This window comes from Phacochoerus africanus, chromosome 5 (genome assembly GCF_016906955.1).
Source record: "Phacochoerus africanus isolate WHEZ1 chromosome 5, ROS_Pafr_v1, whole genome shotgun sequence".
NCBI lineage: Eukaryota > Metazoa > Chordata > Mammalia > Artiodactyla > Suidae > Phacochoerus > Phacochoerus africanus.
Window position 1 is genome coordinate 28006838 of NC_062548.1, and position 27747 is coordinate 28034584.

Here is a 27747-nt window from a genome sequence, read left to right on the forward strand (position 1 = left end):
TCGATCACAAGCTTTAAAATCTCTTGAGGTGATGTAACTAGTAAGTCCTGTGCAGGGAAGCCAACCTACACAGGCTGCTTTTTTTTCCTTCATATATTTTTATCCTTCAAATATTAGTTCTGAAAGACAGCATACTGTTTTGCATTGTGAATGTAAATTTAATATTTTAAAGAAGATCAAAGTGGGATGATAAAACAGTTACTACAGTGAGTAACTTGTGGCTAGTAGTCTTTTAATAAAGACAAAATAAATGCAACATGTTCTTCCCATGAAGCCCACGATGCAAAGTAACAGCTATGAGTATTATATCCAAAGTTAGTTTCCAATACTTTTTCAGGGTCTTTCCTCTAAATCAACAGATTGTATGTCACCAGGACAATTCATTATTTTAACTTAAGAGATTAAACAAGTGAATTCACAGAACATCAAGGAGGGATATCAAAGATTTAGGAAAAAGGGTAAAAATCAATGAAGTGTTTTGGTCATCTAGAACATGAAAAAGAAAAAAAAAAAGAGCTATCCTGCAAAAACAAAACAAATGAAACAGAAAATAGATTTATAAGAAGGAGAAGAGGCAGAAAAATTACATACACACATTAACAACATAGAACATGGATTACCTTTGGAAAGAATCATACTGAAATGTTTGCTTTTAATGAAACTGAAGATTTTTCATGTTTACAGACGTTTAGGCGTGTTCAATAGGAGCTTCCCAAAATTTCAAAACTAATTAAGTCTTGTGCAAATAAAACCTATAGTCTTCAGCAGATTTTACAGTGATGTTCTTAGGTATGAGAAGAATGCACACACTCTAAAAACAATGTAACAGACAAAAGTTTGACAAATGATTGCACCATTAAACAGTGTTTTATATACAGTTTACAAGATACGGTTTCCTGCTATAAATTAATACTGTACTATATAGTACTTATTATAGTGACCTTTTTAAAAGCAACTGCTGACAGTTGTCTATCTTTTCACTTACAGGATTTATAGAATTTCATATGAGTGAGTCCACTTCGATGTTTGGTCTGGAAGAGTACAAAGATCTGACTTCACATACTACTACTTGATGGGATGATTTTAATCCTGGGTTAGAGTGCTGACTGGTAGAGGGAGTTGTCCCCTATCAGCCCTTTGCACACTAGACCTCCAAGACAGTGATGAAATTAAAGACAAGTTAATGGTTTGTGTAATAGATACAAATAAAACCTTAAATTCTGCAATCTTACCTGCAATACCACTGTAAGTGAAAGAGGCAAACAATGGGGAAATTCTTAGCAGCTGAGAAACTTTCTCTCCCCATGCTCGATCCAGTTAAAAATTATTCTGAGAAACTATGTACAATAAAATTCATCTTTTGGAAGAGAAAAGCTCTTGGTCATATCATAAATTAATTTGAACCATACTTTGCTAACACTTAGTTTCAGTGGTATAATGGTGACAACCAAAGCTTTCCTTCAAACTGATCCATTTGACCGAGGATCAATCAAATCACAATGGGAACTGCAATCCCAAATGTCCATAGCGCACGTCCAGTGGTATTCTGAGAACTGACTAGACACCGTAATACTTAAGGAAAATTAGTCTCCCTCAGGTATTTCCCACAAGTTTCTTGGACCCTGGGGAGGAAAGGTGTGACATTCCTTCGGCACACTCAAGGAACACACCACAGGGGTGGTCTGCCCCTCACCCCAACTCCTGATTGAACTGAAACACTGGGGTTTTCTTCTACAATAAAATACTGCTGAATTAACAGTAAGATATATGAATGTTCAACAAGCCAGTGTGAAACACATCGAGCTCCTCCACTTCATACCTTGAATATCTGAGGAGGCAGCCTCATCTCTGAAGTCATCATTTTATAATTTATAATCTAGCTTTTTTAAAAACAAAAACAAACAAAAAAACCCCAAAAACAGTGCATTCATTTCAGTCTGTGTGAAGCATGGACTACAAGGGACCCTCACTCTACAGAAAGGGACATTTGGGTTGCGGTTTCCATGAAAGACTCCATTGCCATGAAAGACCCTCCTGCCCCATGTTTCAAACAGGAGATTATCTATAGTATTCACCTGGAAAAGCAACTAAGCACTGACATGAAGGCATGGAAAGGTGGAGAAGAGAAATACTATATTTCAAAGCCATCCATGGATTCAAGGCTTAGCTGCAACGCTTCTTTTAGGAAAAAACGTAAAGCTGTGGGTTTAGTACAGACCCTTAAAGCAAATGCAAAAACGTTAGCTTTCAGCAAACGAAGGCATAGAGCACAAAAAGAAAATATTGTATTGCTCAGGTTTTTGGTGAAGGAGCTTAGTAATAGTGCTTACAGATAAAAAGAACATTAATTTTTATAGCAGAGTGAAGTTAGTGTTATAAACAGCCAAAATACTGTAAGTTGATATTACTAGTGAATTTTGTATTTCTGCAAAGTTGTGTGCTTGAACATATAAAATGCATTATTAATGTAACAGACCAAGCCAGTAGAAAAAGAGAACCTCTGTACAACAGACAACAGTTGCCAATAATTTAAATAGTGTCAGATTCCCCAAATTATAAGGTTGACATGATCTTACCTTCTACTATCATATACAAATAAATTAACCCTACAAAGAATTTTAGCTTAACTTAAAATTGCACCTAGAAAGGTATGGGATTATTTGTACCTATTACAAAAACCTGTTAAAATCAAGGGCTGCTACAAAGAATGAGGTAAACTGAAGACTCTCTCCACTATGCAGCCTTCAGATAAATGGCTTTTGTCTATTGAGTTCTAGGTTTGCACACCACAGTGTTTTGCTAGCAAAGCATTCAGAGTTCTCTTCCAGGAACTGTTTGCATGTGTGTGTATATAAATTTACACACACATACACACACACACATATATATACACACTGTATACTGCATCAGCAAAATATATATATTATATATATATTTATATAAATATAAGGAACATTTCCCCCACCCACCCACCCCCAACAACATGTTTCTTAGTGTTTGATTTTTTTTTTCTTTTGTACACAGAGAACAGGGAATTTCAGAATTTTTACATACATTTTAGCAAACAGGTTTTGATCTGTTGGCTTCTTGGTGCAGTAATGCAATGGCAATCCATTCTGGTGCCAAAGGCTCACACCATTACAAGGAAGCTGTGAACACTAATTTCTTAGGAGGTGAGGCCAGCCCCACATGAACTTCTCTTGCATCCCTCTGGTCCACCATGATTCATAAATACTTAGACCTCTTTTTTTTTTTTTTTTCCCTCCCTCAAATGAATCATTAGACGTTAAAAATGGAACAACAGAGTCACAAAGGGCCACATGCTTTTCAATATAAAGCATTCTCCTTCACTAGGTTGCTATCACAGTGCAGACCTGACTGCCTGAAATATGCTCAGGAGATTTAGTCACTATTGTCTGTATTTGGTTATGGAAAAGGCTCTCCTTATTTTTTGTTTTTAAATCCAAAGTGCATAGTGAGAACAAATCAAAGCATTTTTTTTTTTCCTTTTCAGCATCGGTTTCATCTAAGCATCTTCCTATGAGAGGACTACTCAGATGCCTTGCCTTTGTCCTCCCCACCCTCTAAAAATAAAAAAATAAAATAAAAAATAATAAAAAGTCAAGCAATTTAGACATTCATCAGCCTGGTAAACAAACTTTGCCGGCAAATAGAAGTCCTACTATTGTAAAGAAAATTGATAAGACAAAAAGTACATATGATGACCCAACTACTGTGTTGTTGGGTAATTTATAAGGTTGACCTCCGACTTCATTGATGTAAAATCCTATTGGAAATATTAGGGCAGCCATACAGAAAAGGATCACTGTAAAACAAACCAAAACACAACATTAGTAACATGGTTTGGTGATTAAGAAAACAATGAAAATTTGGCGCAAAGGAAGTTTCTAAGAAGGGTTGTGGATTCATGACATGGTCAAACCTGTTACAACATGGTCCACACTTATCAAGATTTCTGTATACTACACATCATGATATCCTCAATGCCTAACAATTAAATACAGTAAAAGCTGGGTTAGCATTTTATATATAGTTTCGAACATCAACCTTAAAGAAGGCCTCCAAACTTATTAAGTACTCACACATACAATTCTTTGCTTTTTTGTCTTTTGTCCTTTTAGGGCCGCACCCACAGCATGTGGAGGTTCCCAGGCTAGGGGTCTAATCGGAGCTGTAGCTGCCAGCCTACGCCAGAGCCACAGCAACTCGGGATCCGAGCCGCGTCTGCGACCTACACCACAGCTCACGGCAATGCTGGATCCTTCACCCACTGAGCAAGGCCAGGGATCGAACCCGCAACCTCATGGTTCCCAGTCGGATTCATTTCCGCTGAGCCACGACAGGAACTCCTACAATTCTTGACCATTTTGAAAGTAGTGACTAAGAGCTCTGGCTAATATCAGACAGGGGCTAAGTTCTGGCTCAACTTCTTACTAATGGTATAATCTTAGGTTTCTGAAATCCTGAAAATGGGTAAATAGTAGAAGGATAAACAAAACAATGTCGAGTCCTTCGCACAGTGTCCGGTTGACACTAAGTGCTGAATAAATGTTGCGTATTATTATCTTGGTTATTATTTTGCCAATTATCTGCTCCTCTCAGTTGGTATTAGCTAGAAAGAATTGAGAAAAGGTACATACAAATATCAGTACCATTTGCCTTACTCTGATTTGATATCAGCTAGTGGAAGGAACCAGAGACTTCTGGAATGAGGAGCAAATGTCAGAGTGGTTCTCTCTCATCATGGACAACATTCCAAAAACAAAACAAGACAAAACACAAACCTCTCCCGGGTTTCTGAATACAGAGCGTGTAAAGCGAGGGAAGGGTGAAGAAAGCTTTGAGTTTCGTATAAAAACATAATGAAATATATATGATTTGAAATATGGAAAACGTTTCTAGAAATACATCAGAAAACCCAGTGTCTGGGCAGAAGTAATTATAATTACACAGTCGACTGTTTTAGGAGATAGTGTGCTTTCCTGTGCTACCAAAGAAACACTCTTCATAGGGAACACAAATTACCTACAGACAGGCTGTCTTTTCCAATAAAATATTTTCTGCTTTTTGAAAGTTGATCAAATGTTCACAGTCTTTCGAATTTCTCTGAAGGCGGAAACATTTCTTCAGTGAAACATTTCTTCAGTGAAGACAAATTACCAGAGTCATTCCCATTAATAACTTAATGAGAAAACTTTTCTGGGTTAAACCCATCCCCAGCAGTACTGACAGAGTCCTGGATAAACATACCAGCTGACACTGGTCAATCAATGAAATTTAATAGGAGGGTCCTGAAAAAGCCAATTAGGAATATTTTATGGATGGAGATAGCTCCAGAAATGCATTTTAAAAAGGAACATTTTGGAGTTCCCTGGTGGCCTAGTGGTTAAGGATTTGGTGTTGTTACTGCCATGGCCAGGTTCGATCCCTAGCCTGGGAATTTCTGCATGCCATAACCATGGCCAAAACAAAGCAGCATTTTGTTAAGCAATACACTAGTTTAAGAAACACACCATAAAGAGATAAAATAAATAAATAAATAAAGGAATTCCCATCCTGGCTCAGTGGTAACAAACCCAACTAGAATCCATGAGGATGCAGGCTGGATCCCTGGTCTCGCTCAGTGGGTTAAGGATCCAGGGTTGCCATGAGCTGTGGTATCGGTCACAAATGCAGCTCAGTTCTGGCTCTGTGGCTGTGGTGTAGGCCGGCAGCTATGGCTCTGATTGGACCCCCAGCCTGGGAACTTCCATATGCCGCAGGTGTGGCCCTAAAAAGTGAAAGAAAGAAAGGAAAGAAAGACAGACAGACAAGAAAGAAAGAAAGACAGACAGACAGACGCCAGCACTCTTGTTTGCTTTGTACCATTTAGGTGGATTATTTTAGATTAAACAGACACAGATCCTGTTTCATTTTGGATAAACAATCACACCAAATAATGTTACATAAGTGAATTTAGATTCTTTTGGATACTTATTACAGAACAAGTGAAAAATTCAGGTATTAAGTATTAGATCTTTGGGCCCTTCTGTTGTACAGTTAGCAATAAATAACTTTATTAATGCTGTCAATGCCCCCTTATCAGTGTTATCTGTCAATCTCTAATGGTTCTTATGCCTTAATCTGGTTTGGTAAGTAAAAAGAAACTACAATCTAAATAGCTATACACAATCTAATAAAAACAATGGGACAACATTATTGCCTTAAAAACAATTTGTTCTTTAATGTTGATTAATCTAATCTCAAGAAACACTAAAATAATTAAGAATTGCTTAAGAGATATGCAGATATTACAGCTGTTCATTCTGTTAATTGATGTGCCAACTTCATTCCTATCCTATTTTCTATTTTCTACTGTATATTCCTATTTTCTACTGTAAAATAAAAACCTATCCTTTATGATGGAGTAACCATTTAACAACTATATTTAAAGTAGACTTTAATATTTTACAAGTGTCAGATGTTTTCCAAATTGGTTAGAAAATGCTTAATCAATTTTTAAGGAAGCAATGAACTAATTCAATCTAATATTGGGTTTTAGTCCAAGGAATTAGATTCTCTATACTGCCTGGAGAAATTTAATGTTGGTGGATGGATGGTTTTTTTTGTTTTTGTTTTTGTTTTAAGCTCATATTGAGACCTGTAAAGTTAGTTTAGATCTTGAATTATTGTTAATGCTGAAGATACCTTTTTTTTTTTTAAGGGCTGCTCCTGCGGCATATGGAGGTTCCCAGGCTAGGGGTTGAATCGGAGCTGTGGCTGCTGGCCTACACCACAGCCATAGGAAGGCAGGATCCAAGCTGCGTCTGCGACCTACACCACAGCTCACGGCAACACCAGATCCTCAACCCACTGAGCGAGGCCAGGGATCAAACCTGAATCCTCATGGATGCTGGTCAGATTCATTAACCGCTGAGCCACGGTGGGAACTATGAAAATATCTACTTGTGATATATATGGGTCCTAAATAATTCTGCAAAGACATAACTTCACATCCTCAATGACACAGATTTCTTGGTGGCGAGAGTCAAGGAATCAGCTGTGCTGAGAGAAGAGTAAACTAGGGTGGCAGAGGCAAGGACGAGAGTCACTCTTGCCCCCATAGGTGAGCCTCATCATGGGTGGCTCTGCTTTGAGAGGCTATTTCCCCACTGTGCAAATCCACCACAAAATGTTAGCTTCGTATTCTTACCAAAACTACAGCTTAACTAGAATAGAAATACATGTAATAGAGATGAAGTACGTTTTCAAAGGCTGAATGGAAACAGCAGGGGGCGCCCAATTCCTCTCACGGCTGCCACCCCAAGCAGACTAGTTCTGATTACAGAAGCAATGTATTTAAGGAAGCCCAGAGGAATGCAGCTTTAGGCATACTTAGATGACATCAACTCCTCCAAGATACACTGCTGAACAAAAACCACCAAGGTATAGAATAAATATATATATTTAAAGAACACTCACACATATACATATATGATTCTATGTATAGAACATCTCTGGTGGGAAACCCCACAAACTGGTAGGAATGGCTGCTTCTAGAAAAGGAGTGGATGACTGGGTGACAGGGCCACAGATGTGACCTACTTTTCACTTGGTGACCCTTTCATGGGCTTTAAATTATGTATCATGCACATACTATTTTAGAGAGTTAAGTTATTTACTTAAAAAAAGGAAATACTATATTTGGAGGTAGCTACATATTAAACATGTACTTAAATATTCTGCAGAAGAATGAAAAATAAGAATCGTAGTTCTTCCCTTTTATTGGGTCACAAGAACCAATGGCTCATGTGAACATCTTAATGCTTTCTCGGACTCATACTACTTTGGTGAATTATATTTTAGATTTCTGGTATTCAGAGCATACACACTCCCCAAATTTCAACTAAATCCAGAAACTAAATCCTTCTTCTTTGATTTTATTTTACTCCTTAAAGAGTGAATTCTATTTGGATGGTAATTGTATCTGTGAGTAAAGAGTCTTTAAATTTCTCATCAATACCCTTTAATTTAGTAGCCATGTTTCTATAACTGCCTCCAGACCCTATTATTTAGAAAAGAACTGTCTCAGGAAGTCTGACCTTAAACAAGATCATCAACTTGTTTCACATTTCTTTTTTTTGTTTTTTTGCTACTTCTTTGGGCCGCTCCCTCGGCATATGGAGGTTCCCAGGCTAGGGATCTAATCAGAGCTGTAGCCACCGGCCTACGCCAGAGCTACAGTAACATGGGATCTGAGCCGCATCTGCAACCTACACCACAGCTCACAGCAACGCCGGATCCTTAACCCACTGAGCAAGGGCAGGGACCGAACCCGCAACCTCATGGTTCCTAGTCGGATTCGTTAACCACTGAGCCACGACAGGAACTCCTGTTTCACATTTCTTAACAAGGATGGAAAAGACTTATGTCAATGGCAATGTGATCTAAATTTTAAAATTGAGGGAGCTATAGAGACAAAAATAATACCACAGTTCCAGGACTCTCTTGAAAGAGTTTCACAGAGATAGGGAGAAACAGACTCAGGAACTAATATCTCTACCCTATGATGATCTTCAAGAATGCATTAAGTTTTTAACAATAATGCATGGGATTATTTTAATATTAATGCATGGGAATATGCCTTAGTCCTATCATACACTCTACATTACACTGTCAAGCAGTGTTATGATATTCATTATTAGAAAACATATGAAAACCTGAGATGATTATAACATATTGAATTAGAAATTAAATCCCATAGTATCTGGCATAGGTATTCTGTTCTTTAGAGCAGGGTTTCTCAATGGGACCCTACTGCCATCTGGGGCCAGGTAAGACTTTGTTGTGGGGGTCGTTCTGCACATTTGTAGGATGTTTAGCAGCATCCCTGCACTGTTCACTAGATGCCAGTAGCATTCCCCTGGTTGTGACAATCAAAATGTTTCCAGGCATTGACAAATGTTGTGCCGGGGGGTTGGGGGCGGGGCGCAAAACTGCTTTAGAAAGAAGAAAAAAGAATTACAGAAGTCTTTCCTTTGTGCATTTTTGTTGCTTTCAGCTTGAGAAAAGCCCTCTGTTGTGTTTTGAAATTAAACCCATTTTGTCAAGCATCAGAGAATGTGTAATATATAAATATATCATACCCTTGGGCATAGTTTAATGAAATAAAAAATGCTGATAAACCATTATTAAATAACAAAATGGGTGGATTTTTCAATGGTCACACAATAGCAGTAGAAACTAACAGTCAACGATATTAAAAAGCAAATCACCACCTTAATCTAATTTATATTTCTGTGTATTTTCTTCTAGATTTTATCTTTATTTTCAGAGAAGATACCAATACCTTTAGGAATAGGAAAAGACTCAGGTTGGTGGTTAGGTCTGAGTCACAGACCTGGAACACTTAGGTCGAAATGTGAGTAAAAATAAAATGCATTAAATAGAATTTCATACAAAGCCACTAAGGTTTTGGATGTCCTGGTCTCGTGATGAGAATTCTGAAGAGTTGGTGGGACCGCGTAGAGTCTATCTGACGGCCGTACGGAAGTGGTGCTCTTTGATGATTAGAGAGTCCTTATTACTGATTCTTGATTATCTTCACAAATATACCAGTGTGAGTGCCTTCTAGACAAATTTAGTAAGCACAGGTTACTTACTTCCAGTGAATGCTATCCATCGAGCATATTTTGTAGCTTCTCTTCGCCAGTGGGAAGCCACCAGCAAACCACATGTGACAGTCAATGAAATGATTCCCATGATGATAAAAAACAGTGTGGTGACCCACTCTGGGGGAAGCCGAGGTGGGATGCATGTCCGGTCTCGTCCATGGATTGTTTGACACTGTCGCACAAGGCCCACAGTGAGTGCTCCTGGGAAGACGCAAAAGGTGGGAGTATTTTAGTGGGTTTGGCACACCCAGGGAACTGTCCCTACAAATACCCCTTTAGTCCTTAAATCTTATTTCTCCCTGGGGGGGGGGTCATTCAAGCACTTAAGTCTACTGAGTGCCACTCTTCAGCATTCTGCTATAGCATAATACTTGGCTTAACAGATAAAGCGAACTGAAACACACACACACAAACCCTCACAAGTCACAGAAAGCAATTTATTCAGTCATTCATCAAATACCTTTCTGAGTACCTGCATCAGGCACTGTTCTAGGCTCCATGGAAATCACAGTGAACAAGAGTTTCTGCTCTTGCGAGTTTACCATTCAGGCAGAAAGAACTGAAACTTCTCTACTCTCAGATCCAAGACTCAAGCATGCTATTTTATTTTGGCTGAGGCGAACCCCCCCACCCCACCCTTTTTTTGGTCTTTCTGGGGCCGCACCTGTGGCATATGGAGGTTCCCAGGCTAGGGGTCAAATCAGAGCTGTAGCCGCCAGCCTACACCACAGACACAGCAACACAGCATCTTAGCCATGTCTGTGACCTACACAACAGCTCATGGCTACGCCGGATCCTTAATCCACTGAGCGGGGCCAGGGATGGAACATACGTCCTCATGGATGCTAGTCAGATTCGTTTCCATCGAGCACTCCAAAACACACATTTTAAATAATTGAAGGCAAACTTGAAAAATGGCTAAGTGTAATGTATAAATAAAAGTAAGCAAATTAAATATTAGAACCACTACATTTTATTAAACTTAAAAGGTTTAAGAATATTACAATATAAGTACTTTTCCATTAAATTCAAGAAGATGCTGGAAAAACTAGGAGGTTCACCCCATTTCATGAGTTCAACAATTTTTGCACAATGTACAAGTGTTCGCGTTGCCAAATCATTACTAGCATGCTTCAGTAGAGGCGCATAAAAGCATTAGTGCTGATTTTTAAAGCGCCCCTCTCCCATTTCCCATTTAAATAACATGAAAGTGGTTTCTGTTAAACATCAAGAGCTACTTTTACACAAACATGTTCTCATGTCAAACCCAAGGAAACCTTCTATCAAATTCGGAGTGAATTAATTTACAGAAACCCAGATAAGGAAAATGAAAGAGTATTTCATCCTGTTCCCCACTAGAAGAACAATTAAAATGTTACTTTTGAGTAAGAATTGCTTGTTTCCCCCTTTAAGAGCAACCACAAATGGGAAAACAGCTGCCTAAAGTATAAGAAAACAAATTTCTGGAGCCACTGAAAACATAATAGGTTTCTCCCATCTTTTGTGGTCTTATCTTCTCATCTGAACAACAACAACTACAACAAAAAGACATTAACCTCAAAATCACAGCACTTGCCATGCACAAGCGCCTGTTTTGAGGACAGTCAATAAAATTCCCAAGGCATTTGGGAAAGCTGCCCGTGGTGGGAGAAGACAGATGTGGGCTGGAGCTGACAGATGTATAGGTGGGTAGGCGGGGCTGTCGGAGGGAGGGGGTTTTCCTGCAAAATAATCAATGTGTTTAAAGAAAACAGAGAAAAATCGGTTATTTTCTCAAAACTGAGGTGTCTTTTTTTTTTTTTCTAATGCTAACTCTTAACACTTTCAAAAGAGCAAAAGAAGCTAAACCAGTTGTACCCTTTTCTCTCAAATCATCTAACAGGCCCTTCTCGTCATCTCCACCTGGGTGCAAATAGTATCATAATTATGAGATCACCTCCAGCAGGATGGAGGCAGATGAGGGGTGACAGAGGGAAAGTGGGCAAACCTTCACAGTAATACCACCCTGGCCCTCCTCCTTGCTGCTGTTTGGAGTGGAGTGACTTTATAGGCCCAAGAGAAGTCAAGCAGTTCAAAGTTTCTGACAATCACTAATTTTTTGAAGTATTGTGTAACCGTTTGAAATCAGAAACGGGGAGGGGACAGGAGTAAGTAGATACCAGGGAGCTGCATGCTTGTTCTTCAAAGGAAACACTAAAAAGTTTGCTTGAAAGGAAAACTTGGGGGAGAGGGTGTGTCTTATTAGGATAAGACATTTTATTGTAATTTTAGAAATAAAGACGTTTACAGTAGTGCTCAAGAACCCCTAACAGGAAACCACTCCTAATTACTCAGCAAAAAACCTCTAACAAATTGCCCTCCGTAGAGATGGGATTAAGATGGCAGAAGAGAAGGACTGGAGCTCAACTTCTCTCCTAAAAACAACAAAATTTACAACCAAATGCTGAGCAATCTTCAACCAAAAGGACCGGAAACTTTCAAAAAGATATCCTACCCCAGAAGACAAAGAGGAGGCCACATCAAGAGGTAGGAGGGGTGACTACGTGATATAAGCAACCCCAAACCTCCCGGGTGAGAAGCCCCACAGACTGGAAAGTAGCTGGTTCACAGAGACTCCCCCTACAGGAGTGAGAGTTCTGAGCCACACATCAAACTCCCATGTGTGGGGATCTGGCACTGGGAGAAAGAGCCCCAGAGCATAAGGCATTGAAGGCCAGTGGGGCTTGTGCGCAGGAGCTCCATGGGACTGAGGGAACCCCATTCTTAAAAGGCGCACACAGACTTTCATGTGTACTGGGTCCCAGGGCAAAGCAAAGTCCCCATAGGAATCTGGGCCAAACCTGACTGCAGTTCTTGGAGGACCTTCTAGGAAAACAGGGGTGAGTGTGGTTTTGGGGGAAGGACATTGGAAGAAGCAAAGCTCTGGGGAATATTCAGCAGCCTGCCTTCCTCTGGAGGTGGCCGTTTGGGGGAAATCTAGCCCCGCCCATCAGCGCTGAGCCGCCCCAGGGCAAACAACAATCTGGGCGGGATCACAGCCCCGCCCATCAGTAAACAGGCTACCTAAAGACCCGCCCCCCTCTAATCTCACCAGAGACAAAGCCCCACCCACCAGAGGGATAGGAAACAGCCCCACCTGCCAGTGGGCAGGCATCAGTCCCTCCCATCAGGAAGCTAGAGCAAGCCCCCTACCAACTAGAGCCACAAGGGGGGCTGCCCCCAGAAGTAAGAGAGGCTACAACTCTATTATCTGTAAAAAGGTCACCACACCAAAAACCTATAAAAATGAAAAGATGGAGAACTATAACTCAGATGGGGGAGAAAGGAAAAACCCCAGAAAATCAGCTAAGTGATCAGGAGATTCTCAGCCTCCAGGAAAAAGACTTTAGATTGTTGATGCTGAAGATGATGCAAGACATTGGAAATAAACTGGAGGCAAAGATGGATAACTTACAGGAAACACCGACCAAAGAGATACAAGATATAAAATTTAAACAAGAAAAGATGCAAAATACAATAACTGAAAGAAAAAAAATTCATTAGAAGCAAATTACCCTCTGCAGTCACTACCCATTTGTAAACGCTAAACTTACTGTAAGAACAAACAGGCAATGAAAGACCCGCTAGCAAAATTCAATGTTATGGATTCTGATGATAGCAACAACTTTCTTCACAACTTCATTTAAAATACAAAGAAGGTTCCAGGAGTTCCCATTGTGGCTCAGTGGAAACAAATGAGACTAGTAACCATGAGGATGCAGGTTCAATCCCTGGCCTTGCTCAGTGCGTTAAAGAGCCAGCATTGCTGAGAGCTGTGGTGTAAGTCGCAGATGTGGTTTGGCGGCTACAGCTCTGATTGGACCCCTGGCCTGGAAACCTGAGGGTCCCTAAAAAAAAAAAAAAATAAAGAAAGAAAGTTTCATTGGTAATTCTATATAGTTGGTGGACTGAGATTAACATTTAACAACTATTTTATTTGCTGGCAAATATTTGAAGCTGTAGGTTCAGTAAGTCATAACTAAAACATCTCTCCTTCAAAATATTTGAGTATCCTTATGTTGCTTCTTTATGATCCATTTAAGGACATGGCAGGGAGTATTAGGGGTCAAATTTAACTTCCTGTGCCTGTCAGGTTGTTAATCTTTCTGAACAGGATTATTTTTTCCTCCTCTCCTGACCGGCATACCACACCAAGTGAATACAAAGAGAACAAGTAAGAAAATGAAAATTATAGACATACTTTCTATGAACCAAATGGAAATAACCTGACAGATGTTCAGCTTTAGAAGAAGAGTTATGTTCCTGTATTTACTAAGGTCCATATCACCACAAGTCAAGACCAAGAGCTATGTTCTGGAAGAAAGGAAAGCTAATGCTAACAACAATAAGCTGTACCATATATAAAACAATCAATTCACAAACATTTTATTGAGTGTCTCTTATGTGCTCACATTTTTGTAGTGGTCTGAGATTCCAAGATTGTCACACTTTCAGTGAAAACAGACTTTTCTTAAATAAATTATGCAAGGGCTGGTGCAAACAGTGGTTGGTCACTGTTGCTAAAATTCACTTTCTTGACTAAGGTTCTAGGGCAATATAATTTATATCAGAATCACATATTTCAAACCACAAGTTGTCTGAGTGTAAAGATCTGCAGGGGTAACTGTGCTGCTACTTTTTTTTTCTTTTTGTAGTCACACCTGCAGCATATGGAAGTTCCCAGGCTAGGGGTCGAATTGGAGCTGCATCTGCAACTTACACCACAGTGTGCGGCAACGCTAGATCCTTAACCCACTAAGAAAACCAGGGATTGAACCTAAATCCGTACAGAGACAATGTCAAGTCCTTAACCTGCTCAGCTACAATGGGAACTCCTGTGCTGCTACTACTGAATCTTGTAAATTCAGCTAACTGTTACTAACCAAACTTTCACCAGGTCTTTAAATTTCATCTTTTGCCTCTGAGAATTAGCTCCTGCCCGTAGATTCAAATCCATCACTCACCAGCCAAGATCTTTTATGTCCTCCAAATTCTCTGAACACATTTAGACTGAATCACACAATCGTGCACTTGATTTTAAGGTAGCTCCTTCTAACTCCAAACAGAAAATGAGCTTTTCAGGAGGGAACTGCACTGTCTACTTCATTGGAAACCCCCAGAATGGCCTACAGCAATGGGCACAAGGCAGGGATTAATAAACATTTGGTGAATTTAAATGAATTTAAAAAAGCTCAATTTAAAAACCACACTGCATTAACTAGATTCTCCTATAGAACTGTCTGTGTGATTTCTTGAAGCACACTAAACTAAGCATAAACTCAGCCATTCATTAATTTTTGTTTTATCCAACAGGTCTTCTGCTTCTGGAAGGGGCCTGTAATTCCATTCCCCAAACAGCCAATCCATCTTTACCCTGCAGCTGTCTCCTAGGTAACCAATCCAGTCAAATAAAAGAGCTGCACACAAGGAGAAAAGGGAAACCAAACTAGGAACTACAGCGTCTCACATGCCTCTTAGTATCTCACCTGTGTATCATAACACACAAAAGGAAGTCATGATGAGTCTTTCACTGCCAAGTGGGGTATCTTAACTAAAGAGGCTTTTGACACCCATCATCTACAGATCCAGACACTGTTGCAATGATTTAACACAGCCCGTCTGAGCATGTCTGCTGCCACAATAAGAATGATTATGAGGCACGTCATCACTACATGTAAAAGCTGAAAATCTCAAACACAGGGATTGCAAAGCAGAAAGACATACACACCCACCAGTCTGTCAGCGCAAATCATGTGCAGGAAGTGCTCGCTCAACGGGCCACAGAGAGGATTTTCCAATATAGGGTTGAAATGGAGCAAAATGGTGAAGTTCACATATACTATTGCCTTCTCCCATCTCCCCCTCAAATTTTCTTTCTACTCATGTTCTCTTCTCTTATACTCATGGGGTGTTTCTTGTCAGCTGCAGGGCCTGTGAACTGGCTCGCCCTGTCTCTACCACTGAGGTGGATCTCTTCTTACTCACCTTTCTCCCTGGGGATTTAAAAATCTGATCTTGGCAGATGTGTATCTGCCATACCTTAATGGTATACAGACCAAACACTTTGCCACAAATGTTTTAATGGTTGATAAAGGCTTCACATGCTGCCCTTCCCAAGAGCATTTGTAGTTAAGTAAAGCACAATATTCTGAATTGACTGAAATTATGGAGTTTCATATTTTAGTGACAGGTTGGCTGAGGAAATTTAGGAGAATGTAGAGGCAGGTGAGAAGGCGCCTGGTAAAGGGCCCCAGTGTAGGCAGGGGACACACACCTTCCTGTTTAAGTCATACCCTTGGTAGCTCACACCTTAAATGAGTAGAAACACAAGCAAAGAAAATAATAGTCTATAGGTAACTTAAAATTTTCAAATTTTTCCTCCAGAAGCACTGCTAATGAGGATTACTTTTAAGAGCTGTGATTTCCAGGTTCTATCTTAAGATGAGGTGCTTATTAAGAGTGAACTAGAGTTCCCATCATGGCTCAATGGTAACAAATCCAACTAGTACCCATGAGAACGTGGGTTCGATCCCTGGCCTTGCTCAGGGGGTTAAGGATCCTATGTTGCTGTGAGCTGTGCTGTAGTAGGTCTAAGATGTGGCTTGGATCTGGTGTTGCTGTGGCTGTGGCGTAGGCCAGAAGCTACAGCTCCGATTCAACCCCTAGCCTGGGAACTTCCACATGCTGCGGGGGCAGCTCCAAAAAAAAAAAAAAAAAGGTGAACTGGCCAAAAATAGTAGACAAGTAAAACAAGGACCCTTAATAAACCATACTAGGCAGTGTCTGAAAATCTGAGTCACATAACAGGTTTATCAGGCCAGTCACTAGTGTCCGCTATAGTAACAGCACATCCCTTCCTGCTACTTCTACCTGTTCTTAAACCTCCCTGGCACTTCCTGTCACTAGACCCTCTTTTCTCCCCCTCTATCATTTTTCTAATGTCTTTACTTCTTTCCTTATCTGGCCTAGAGTCCTTGATCCATGATGGTACCACCTCACTTCTATCCTTTCACCGTAGCCACCTGGCAAAACCCCTAACCCTGATTCAACGTGTTTTGTCCTTCTGACACTTACCTCTAGGGATGTTGAATGCGGATGAAGAAAATCCTATCTCGGAGCAGAGGGGTGCCACTACACATTCCTAGGGTTCTATCTCGGGACCATCACTACTATCCGGAAACTGGATTTCCCTAGTTCAGGGCTCCCCCATGCTCTGCCGTGGCCACTCCAGGTCTGCGGCTCTATCCTTCCATAGGAGAACCAACCACGGCCTCTATCACTTCAGTAGGTGCCCGTGTCTACTACGTTTCAGAAAAGATAAAGGCCATCAGAGAGCAACTCAACGGTTCACCACCAAAACTTAGGAATTGATCTGCACATAATTTAGTCTTTCATCCTAAGGATCTTTATCCCTTTGTTTTGGATCCCATTCTCTCTCTTGCTTTGCGAGCTTGCCCAACTTATTTTCTTTCTCTCCTGGAATACAGGATTATTTGGATGTGCTTAAGTCCCCTCTATCATAAAACAAGCCATCCTCTGCTATTCACATGCTCGTGTTTCTGTCTGCCCTGCCTAGCAGCCTTTGTCCCCTAACCTTGTCTAGTTTCTGTCCCTGTCTCCACTTCCCAGAGTCTCATTCCCTCTTTAATCTACTGCAGTTTGGCTTCTGCCCCAGCCACCCCACTGACACAGCTCTTGCTGGGCTCATTCATCCCACGCTGCTGACTCCAATGGATATTTCCAAGTCCCTTTCTTAACATTTTAGCAACATCTGATATAGCTGCTTCAAATACATTTCCTTTGGTTTTGGTGACTCTATGTTCTATTTATTTTCCTCATGCCTCTTTAGTTTTTCCTTCTCTGTTTTCTTTTCCCCCCAGACACTTTTTTTCTGCCATGCATTAAAATTTGGTATTCTTTAGGGATCTTTGTTGAATCTTTTTTCTTCTTTCACCCTCTCTCTGCTGTAAGTCCAAACAGCCTACAAAAGTCTGGATGATATTACTTTTGTTTTCAGATTTGATGCTCAAATTGTTGTTTAAATTATAGTTGATTTACAATGTTGTACTAATTTCTGTTGTACAGCAAAGTGACTTGGTTATACACACATTCTTTTTTTTTTTTTTGGCCCCACCCAGGACAAAGTTCCTAGACTAGGGATCAAACCTGCACCTCAGCAGTGACCTGAGCCACTGCAGAGATAACTGCAGAGAAAACTTTAACCTGGCGCATCACAGCAGGAACTTCCATACATTCGTTTTTAAAGATATTTCATTCCATTCCATTATGGTTTATCCCAGGAGATTGGATACAGTTCCCTGTGCTACATAGTAGGACATCATTGTCCATCCTTTCTAAATGTAATAGTTTGATGCTCAAATTCTTAATTTTTTTTTTTTTGGTCTTTTTAGGACGGCACTCACAGCATTTGGAAGTTTCCAAGCTAAGGGTCAAATCAGAGCTGTAGCTCCCGGCCTACACCATAGCCATAGCAACGCCAAACCTAAGCTGCATCTATACAACCTACACCACAGCTCACGGCAACGCTGGATCCTTAAGCTGCTGAGCGAGGCCAGGGATCAAACCTGCATCCTTATAAATACTAGTCAAGTTTGTTACTGCTCAGCCAAGACGGAAACTTCTTAAATATCATCTCTAACATATATACACACAGTGCAGGCCTTCAAAAATACTGTTTTCTCTGCCTAAACTACTCTTCCAAACTTCTTTTCTTGGCTACTAACTACAACTCTAAAATTCCAGTCACAGCTTATAAGTCAGTTCTGGGAAGTCTTCCTTGACAAGTTCATACATTCCTATTCTAGGCTGATTGTTCCTCTATGCTTCCACAGTTTCTATCAAAGCACCATAACTGTCTCTTTATTGAACATTGAGGGGGTTGTCAGAAATCCCAAATTTGTAGCCAGTAGGTCAGAATTGGCTCCCCACCCTGCCTCAAACTTAGGGTAGTGTCTGAATTGGTGGGAGTCCTGTAGAGCACAGAGCCCTTAACTTGTGGGATCTGTGCTACCTCTAGGTAGTTACTGTCAGAACTGAAGTGTACTCAGTGGGAATTAGACACATGTTTACACAAAAACTTGTATGTGAATGTTCATAGCAGCATCACTCAACAACCCAAATGTACATCAACTGATAAACAAAATTCATACAACAGAATATTATTCAGGGAGTTTCTGTCGTGGCTCAGTGGTTAACGATTCCGACTAGGAACCATGAGGTTGCAGGTTTGATCCCTGGCCTTGCTCAGTGGGTGAAGGATCCAGCATTGCTAGTGAGCTGTGGTGTAGGTCGCAGACACGGCTTGGATCCTGAGTTGCTGTGGCTCTGGTGTAGGCCGGCAGCTACAGCTCCAATTCGACCCCTAGCCTGGGAACCTTCAGATGCCGCACGTGCGGCCCTAGAGAAGACAAACAAAACAAAACAAAACAAAACAAAGAATATGATTCAGAACACTTTAAAAAAGAAGTACTGGAGTTCCCGTCGTGGCGCAGTGGTTAACGAATCCGACTAGGAACCATGAGGTTGCGGGTTCGGTCCCTGCCCTTGCTCAGTGGGTTGACGATCCGGCGTTGCCGTGAGCTGTGGTGTAGGTTGCAGACGTGGCTCAGATCCCGAGTTGCTGTGGCTCTGGCGTAGGCCGGTGGCTACAGCTCCGATTCAACCCCTAGCCTGGGAACCTCCATATGCCGCGGGAGCGGCCCAAGAAATAGCAAAAAGCCAAAAAAATAAAAAAATAAAAAAAATAAAGAAGTACTGCTACAAACTACAACGTGGATGAACCCTACGTTAAGTGAAAGAAATCAGACATGAAAGGCAACCTACTGCATTATTCCATTTATATGAAATATAAAGAACAGGTAAATCCAAAGAGGCAGAAAGATTAGTGAATGCCAGGGGATGGGGAGGAGGAATGGGGAAGTCAGGTTTTTCCCAGGCTGACGCAAATACTCTAGAACTAGATATTGGCAATGGCTGTGCAACATTGTGAATATACTAAAAAGTCACTGAATTGTGCATTTTATTTATTTGCCTTTTTTTGGGGGGGGGAGGCGCTCAGAGCCGCATCTGTGACCTACTCCACAGTTAATGCCAATGCCATTGTTAACCCACTGAGTGAGGCCAGGGATTGAATCTGCAGCCTCATGGTTCCTAGTTGAATTTGTTTCCGCTGTGCCATGACAGGAACTCCAGAATTGTGCACTTTAAAAGGGTGGATTTTATATTTTTTTATTTTTAATTAAAAAAAATTTTTAATTGTTATTTCCCTCAATACATTTTTTTCCCCCACTGTACAGCATGGGAACCCAGTTATACATACATGTATACATAATTTTTTCTCCCATTGTCGTGCTGCATTGTAAGTATCTAGTCATAGTTTTCAGTGCTACCCAGCAGGATCTCATTGTAAATCCATTCCATGAGCAATAGTTTGCATCTGTTGACCCCAAGCTCCCAATCCCTCCCCCCCCCCCCCCCCCCCCCGGCAACCATGAGTCTATTCTCCAAGTCCATGATTTTCTTTTCTGTGGAAAGGTTCATTTGTGCTGTATATTAGATACCAGATATAAGTGATGCAATATGGTATTTGTCTTTCTCTTTCTGACTTATTTCACTCAGTATGAGAGTCTCTAGATCCAGCCATGCTGCTGCAAATGGCATTATTTCGTTCTTTTTTATGGCTGAGTAGTATTCCATTGTGTGTGTGTATATATATATATGTATGTATATATATATGTATGTATGTATATATATGTATGTGTGTATATATATGTATGTATGTATGTGTGTGTGTGTATATATATATATATATATATACCACATCATCCTAATCCAATCATCTGTCAATGGAGTTTGGGTTGTTTCCAGTTCTTGGCTACTGTGAACAGAACTCAATGAACATGCGGGTGCATGTGTCGTTTTTAAGGAAAGTTTTGTCCAGATATATGCCCAAGGTGGGATTGCTGGATCATATGGTAGTTCTACGTATAGATTTCTAAGGTACCTCCATACTGTTCTCCATAGTGGCTGTACCAGCTTACATTCCCACCAAGAGTGCAGGAGGGTTCCCTTTATTCCAAACCTGCTCTAGCACTTGTTATTTGTGGACTTACTAATGAGGGCCATTCTGACTGGTGTGAGGTGGTATCTCTTGGTAGTTCTGATTTGCATTTCTTCTTTTTTTTTTTTTTGTCTTTTTGCTATTTCTTGGGCCGCTCCCGCGGCATATGGAGGTTCCCACGCTAGGGGTTGAATTGGAGCTGTAGTCTCTGGCCTACGCCAGAGCCACAGCAACACGGGATCCGAGCCGCGTCTGCAACCTACACCACAGCTCACGGCAACGCCGGATGGTTAACCCACTGAACAAGGGCAGGGACTGAACCTGCAACCTCATGGTTCCTAGTCGGATTCGTTAACCACTGTGCCACGACGGGAACTCCTGATTTGCATTTCTTTAATAATCAGGGATGTTGAGCATTTTTTCATGGCTTGTTGGCCATCTGTATCTCTTGGAGAAATGTCTATTCAGGTCCTTCACCCATTTTTCCATTGGGTTGTTGGCTTTTTTGCTGTTGAGTTGTGTAAGTTGCTTGTATATTCTACAGATTAAGCCCTTGTCAGTTCCATCATTTGAAACTATTTTCTCCCATTCTGTAAGTTGTCTTTTTGTTTTCTTTTTGGTTTCTTTTGCTGTGCAAAAGCTTATCAGTTTGATTAGGTCCCACTGGTTTATATTTTTGCTTTTATTTCTGTTGCTTTGGGAGACTGAACTGAGAAAATATTCAAAAGGTTTATGTCAGAGAATGTTTTGCCTATGTTCTCTTCCAGGAGTTTGATGGTATCCTTCTTACATTTAAGTCTTTAAGCCATTTTGAGTTTATTTTCGTGCATGGTGTGAGGGTGTGTTCTAGTTTCATTGATTTGCACGCAGCTGTCCAGGTTTCCCAGCAATTCTTGCTGAATAAACTATCTTTTTCCCATTTTATGTTCTTGCGTCCTTTGTCAAAGATTAATTGACCATAGGTGTCAGGGTTTATTTCTGCATTCTCTATTCTGTTCCACTGGTCTATTCTGGTACCAGTACCACACTGTCTTGATGACTGTGGCTTTGCAACATTGCTTGAAGTCTGGAGGAGTTATGCCTCCTGCTTGGTTTTTGTTTTTCAGGATTGCTTTGGTGACTCTGGGTTTTTTGTGGTTCCATATACATTTTTGGATTGTTTGTTCTACTTCTGTGAAAAATGTTAAGGGTAATTTGCTAGGAATTGCACTGAATCTGTAGATTGCTTTGGGTAGTGTGGCCATTTTTACAATCTTAATTTTTCCAACCAAGGAACATGGAATATCTTTCCATTTCTTTACATCTTCTTTAATTTCCTTGATTAATGTTTTATAGTTCTTGGCATATAAGTTCTTTACCTCCTTGGTCAGGTATACGCCCAGGTATTTGATTTTTTGGGGTGCAATTTTAAAGGGTATTGTATTTCTGTATTCCTTTTCTAATATTTCATTGTTAGTATACAGAAATGTGACTGATTTCTGAATGTTAATCTTATATCCTGCTACTTGGCTGAATTTGCTGATCAGTTCAACTAGTTTCTGAGTTGAGTCCTTAGGGTTTTCTATGTATAGTATCATGTCGTCTGCATACAGTGACAGTTTTATCTCTTCTCTTCCTATCTGGATGCCTTTTATGTCTTTTGTTTGTCTAATTGCTGTGGCTAGGACTTCCAATACCATGTTGAACAGCAGTGGTGAGAGTGGGCTCAAAGGGTGGATTTTATTTTAGAAGAAACCCAACAGCTTAGGTTTACCAACTTAGTTTCAACAGTAAACCAAAACTCTGCTCCAATATCCCTCAATTCTCTCCCTTTTTTTTTGTACTACTACCATTCAAAAAATAAACAGTAATTATAAAACTGTGTTGACTGGCTTATAATATATAAAGTTACAGCAAAAAGCTATACTGAGACTTGTGGTTGCCATGGGGGGAGGGGGAGGGGTGGGATGGGGTGCTTGGGGTTCATAGATGCAGACTATTGCCTTTGGAATGGATTAGGAATGAGATCTTGTTGTGTAGCACCGGGAACTATGTCTGGTCACTTATGATGGAGTCTGATAATGTGAGAAAAAAGAATGTACACATGTATGTGTAACTGGGTCACTATGCTGTACTGTAGAAAATTGACAGAATACTGTAAACCAGCTATACAAAAACACAAAAGAGGAACAAATGTTAAGCACATTAAAAAAAAAAAAAGGCTATACCGACTTTTATATTCACCTTTACAGTTAACTTTACTGCTGCTCTATTTCTTCATGTGGATTCAAAACACTGCCTACTGCCCTTGTAGTTCAGTTTGAAGACTCCTTTCAGTATTTCTTAGAGGACAGGTCTGCTAGTGACAGATCTTCTCAGTTTCTGTTTATTTCAGAATGTCTATTTCTTCCTTTGTTTTTGAAGGACAGTTTTGCAGAATTCTTAGTTTACGGTCTGTTTCTTGCAGCATTTTGAATATATCATCGCATGGTTTTCTGGTCTCATGGTTTCTGAGAAGAAGTTGGTTGCTAATGGTATTGAGGATCCCTTGTGGGTGAGGATTCACTTTCTTCCTGCTGTTCTCAAGATTCTCTTAATGTCTGTTTTTTACTGACTAGGATGTGTCTTGGTGTAGATTGCTTTGAATCTATCCTATTTGGAATTGGTTGAGATTATTCAATGTGCAGATTAAAGGTTTTCATCAAATCTGGAGAGATTCTGGCTATTCTTCAAATATTTAAAAAAATTTATTCTAATCATATAATTTACGACATGGTGTTAATTTCTGCCATACAGCAAAGTGACTCAGTTACATACACACACACAAACACATATACTTTTTCCTATTCTTTTCCATTATGGTCTATCACAGGATATTAAATATAGTCTGGCTTAGTACGATAATCTCTAGGTCTATCCACATTGCTGCAAATGGCAAGTATTCTTCATGTCCCTTTCTCTCTTCCTCTTCTTGGATAGAGCACAGCATTTTCCCTTTATCCACAGTTTTGCTTTCTGCAGTTTGTTACCCACAGTGAACGATGGTCCAAAAATATTAAATGGAAAATTCCAGAAATGAAATCTTGTGCCATCTGGCTCTGGCCTGCCTAGGACATGAATCACCCCATTGTTCAGTGAATCCACGCTGTAAGGGATACTGTCTGTTAGGCACTTACTGGTCATCTCAGTTATCCAATGGATTGTCTCAGTATTGCACTGCTTGGCTCAAGGAACCCTTATTTTACTTAGGGGCCATTATTAAGAGCAGTAATGCTGACAATTCAGATATTCCAAAGAGAAACTGTAAAGTGCTTCCTTTAAATGAAAGGGGAAAATTTTCAACTTAGTAAGAAAAAAAATCATATGCTGAGGTTGCTAAGATCTATGATAAGAATGAATCTTCTAACCATGAAACTGTGAACACGGAAAAAGAAACTAGTGCTAATTTTGCTGTTGTACCTCAAAGTGCAAAAGTTATGGCCAATGTGTGATAAGTATTTGGTTAATATGGAAAAGGCATTAAATTCATGAGTGGAAGACATGCTAATTGACAGCAATGTGTTACACTAGAAGGCACTGAGCCTATATGAAAACTTCAGCAAAGGATCTCCTGAAACAAATGATATCAAGCAATTTACTGCAAGTAAAGGATGATCATACACCTTTAGCAACAGGATTGGATAGAAAAATAGAGATTGAGTTCCCATTGTGGCTCAGTGGAAACGAACCCAACCAGTATCCAATGAAGTTGCGGGTTTGATCCCTGGCCTCGCTCCGTGGGTTAAGGATCCAGCATTGCCATGAGCTGTGGTGTAGGTCGCAGATGTGGCTCAAATCTGGCATTGCTGTGGCTGTGGCATAGGCTGGCAGCTGTAGCTCTGACTTGACCCCTAGCCTGGGAACTTCCATATGTCTGACCTGCAGTCCTAAAAAAATATAAAAATAAAAAAATAAAGAGGGAGAGATCACATTCCATTCACATAACTTTTATTCAATATATTGTTATAATTGTTCTCTTTATTTTAGCTATTGTTTTTTAATATCTTACTATGCCTAATTTACAAATTAAACCTTTTTATAGGTATGTATGTATTATAGGTTTGTATGTATTATAGGGCTGGGTACTATCTGCAGTTTCAGGCACTCACTGGGGGTCTTGGAACATATCTCTCATGGGGGGAAAGGCAGGTGTAATAATACTGCATTTCCCTTACTGAAGTATAAGAGCTTTCAAATATTAAACAAATTAGCTATTTGTCTGTCATTTGAGCTACAGATATTTTATCCCAGATATTTTGAGAACTCCTGCTCTAGACAAATTTGCTTCTAGTCAGAGAGATGATCAGACTAAAGAGCAACATTCAATTGCATTTGGCAAGAAAGGGTTTTTTGTTTGTTTGTTTCCCTTTTTTGTCTTTTTAGGGCCACACTTGCGGCATATGGAAATTCCCAGGCTAGGGGTGGAATCGAAGCTGTAGCTGCCAGCCTACACCACAGCCACAGCAAGGCCAGATTTAAGCCATGCCTGTGACCTATGCCACGGTTCATGGCAATGTTGATCCTTAACCCATTGAGTAAGGCCAGGGATTGAACACACATCCTCATGGATACTAGTCAGGTTCAAAACCCACTGAACCACAGTGGGACCTCCAAGAAAGATGTGTCTGAAACACCCGAACTATTTTCTTTTGGAGCCTCACTTTTTTTTTTGTCTTTTAGGGCAGCACCCACAGCATATGGAGGTTCCCAGGCTAGGGGTCCAATTGGAGCTACAGCTGCCGGCCTACACCACAGCCACAGCAATGCCAGATCTGAGCCATATCTGCGACCTACACCACAGCTCACAGCAACACCGGATCCTTAACCCATTGAGCAAGGCCAGGGATCGAACCCACAACCTCATGGTTCCTGGTAGGATTCATTTCCGCTGCACCACAACAGGAACTCCTGGAGCTTTGTATTTTAATCCACCAAGTGAAGTTTCTGGTGCTAGAGAAACAGCTAATCAAGTATGCTGTTTAAAGACTAAGAGGTAGAACGCTGACAGAAGCAACCAAGCAGAATCCAAATCAATTCATTTCACTTACTGTAGCTTAAGAGGGGTTTTCCTTTTAACTTCCAAAATTAAAATGTTTGAATGTACTTCCACAGAATGCTTTCTTTCCAAGGTAAACTCTCTAGCCACAAAATAATCAATCAAGAAAACAGAAGCAAACATACCTCAACAGGCCAAATATATATAGCATTAGAAACCAATGGAAATAATGAATTATTTAGTCAACTGTTTTAGACAATTGGTTTACCATCTAGAAAGGAATTAAGATAGATTCTTACTTAATACTATTCACCAAAATAAGATAGCAGATGAATATAAAAATTAAAATCAGGAGTTCCCGTCGTGGCGCAGTGGTTAACGAATCCAACTAGGAACCATGGGGTTGTGGGTTCGGCCCCTGCCCTTGCTCAGTGGGTTGACGATCCGGCGTTGCCGTGAGCTGTGGTGTAGGTTGCAGACGCGGCTCGGATCCCGCGTTGCTGTGGCTCTGGCGTAGGCCGGTGGCTACAGCTCCGATTCAACCCCTAGCCTGGGAACCTCCATATGCCGCGGGAGCGGCCCAAGAAATAGCAACAACAACAACAACAAAAGACAAAAAAAAAAAAAATTAAAAAAAAAATTAAAATCATAACAGGAAAATATTCTTCATGATAAAAGAAACCGTAAACAATATTAGAAAATAAATTTGAAAACCAATAGGAGGCTGGGAGAAAATATTTGCAACTAACAGATTAATATCTGGAATATAAGAGTAGGTACTAGAAATCAATGAGGAAAAACAAAAAACCTCAAGTATACAAACTGAAGATGAAGTTTAAGTGGCCAATAATATGAAAAGACGTTCGACTTAATAAAAAAGAAATACAAATTAAGACAAAATACTATGTTTTACTAGGTTCTGGTCCTTAAGTTGGCAAAAACTAAGAAGATTTTTACTATCCAGTAATTGAAAAGGAATGGAAAAATGAATACTATTTTACACATTGTAGGGATAGTGTAAAGGAAACTGGCACAGCCTTTTGGGAGAGCAAAATGAGGTAATAATATCAACGTCAGTTAATGCTTATGTAGTGCTAACATGTCCCAGATACTATTCTAAGTGCTTATGATAAACCAGCTCATTTCATCTCTTTACAACACTATGAGGTAGGTACTATTATTTCTCCAGTTTATAGATGAAAAAACCGAGACACAGAGATGTTGAGTAAAATCACACACAAAGATGCTGAACCTACAAAGTCTGGCTCTAGACTGTTACTATCCATATGCTATACTATACTGTAGAGGTTGCTTTGGAAAGATACTGCTCAGATCTCCTCTGAAGACACCTTGCAGTTAAACTCAAACATGCAATTAGCCTACAGCTGTTCGCACCTTTGAGATTTACCTCATTTTTCAAGATCAAGCCACTTTTTTTTTTTTTCTTCCCCTCAGACAGCCTCTGGTCAATAACTGAGCATGAAGGAGTTCTAGGACCTAGCCATGTCTGCCAACACCAGACTATTCCTCTAAGAGGCAGTCTTTACTTCAGAGTGCTGAGACTCTGATAGATCTGTTATCTGACCATTTTTCCTCTCCTTTAGCTTCTGTCCCCTATCTTTCACAAGTACTAACCCTCGAATACCATCTGCAGTTCTAACTCCAACTCCGTGTCATCTTCCCAGTGACATAACTGCTTTTCTAACAACATTTAAACTGCATATATTCTTCTACCCAGTGATTTCATTTTTATGTATGTAATCCAGAAAAAACCCCTGCACATACAGACAAAGAAACAGGCACAAAGATGTTCACTATAGTATTATTTACAATAGTGAAAAAAACCTACATGCATATCAATAGATGAATGGTTAAATAAATTATGGTGCATACACACCACAGGATACTGAAAAGATATGAGAATTCTGGGTATACTGATG

General features: G+C 40.1%; 1 protein-coding gene across 1 annotated transcript in view; it reads right to left on the reverse strand.

Annotated features, from left to right (window-relative positions):
• Positions 1-3051: 3051 nt before the first annotated feature.
• Positions 3052-27747, reverse strand: part of MOSMO (modulator of smoothened) — a 66140-nt gene continuing 41444 nt past the window's right edge. The window contains exons 2-3 of the mRNA XM_047780337.1: positions 9663-9875; positions 3052-3826 (exon numbers count right to left, since the gene is read on the reverse strand). Coding sequence (XP_047636293.1) covers positions 3642-3826; positions 9663-9875 — 398 coding nt within the window. The 3' untranslated portion in view covers positions 3052-3641. The remainder of the gene's footprint in view (positions 3827-9662; positions 9876-27747) is intronic.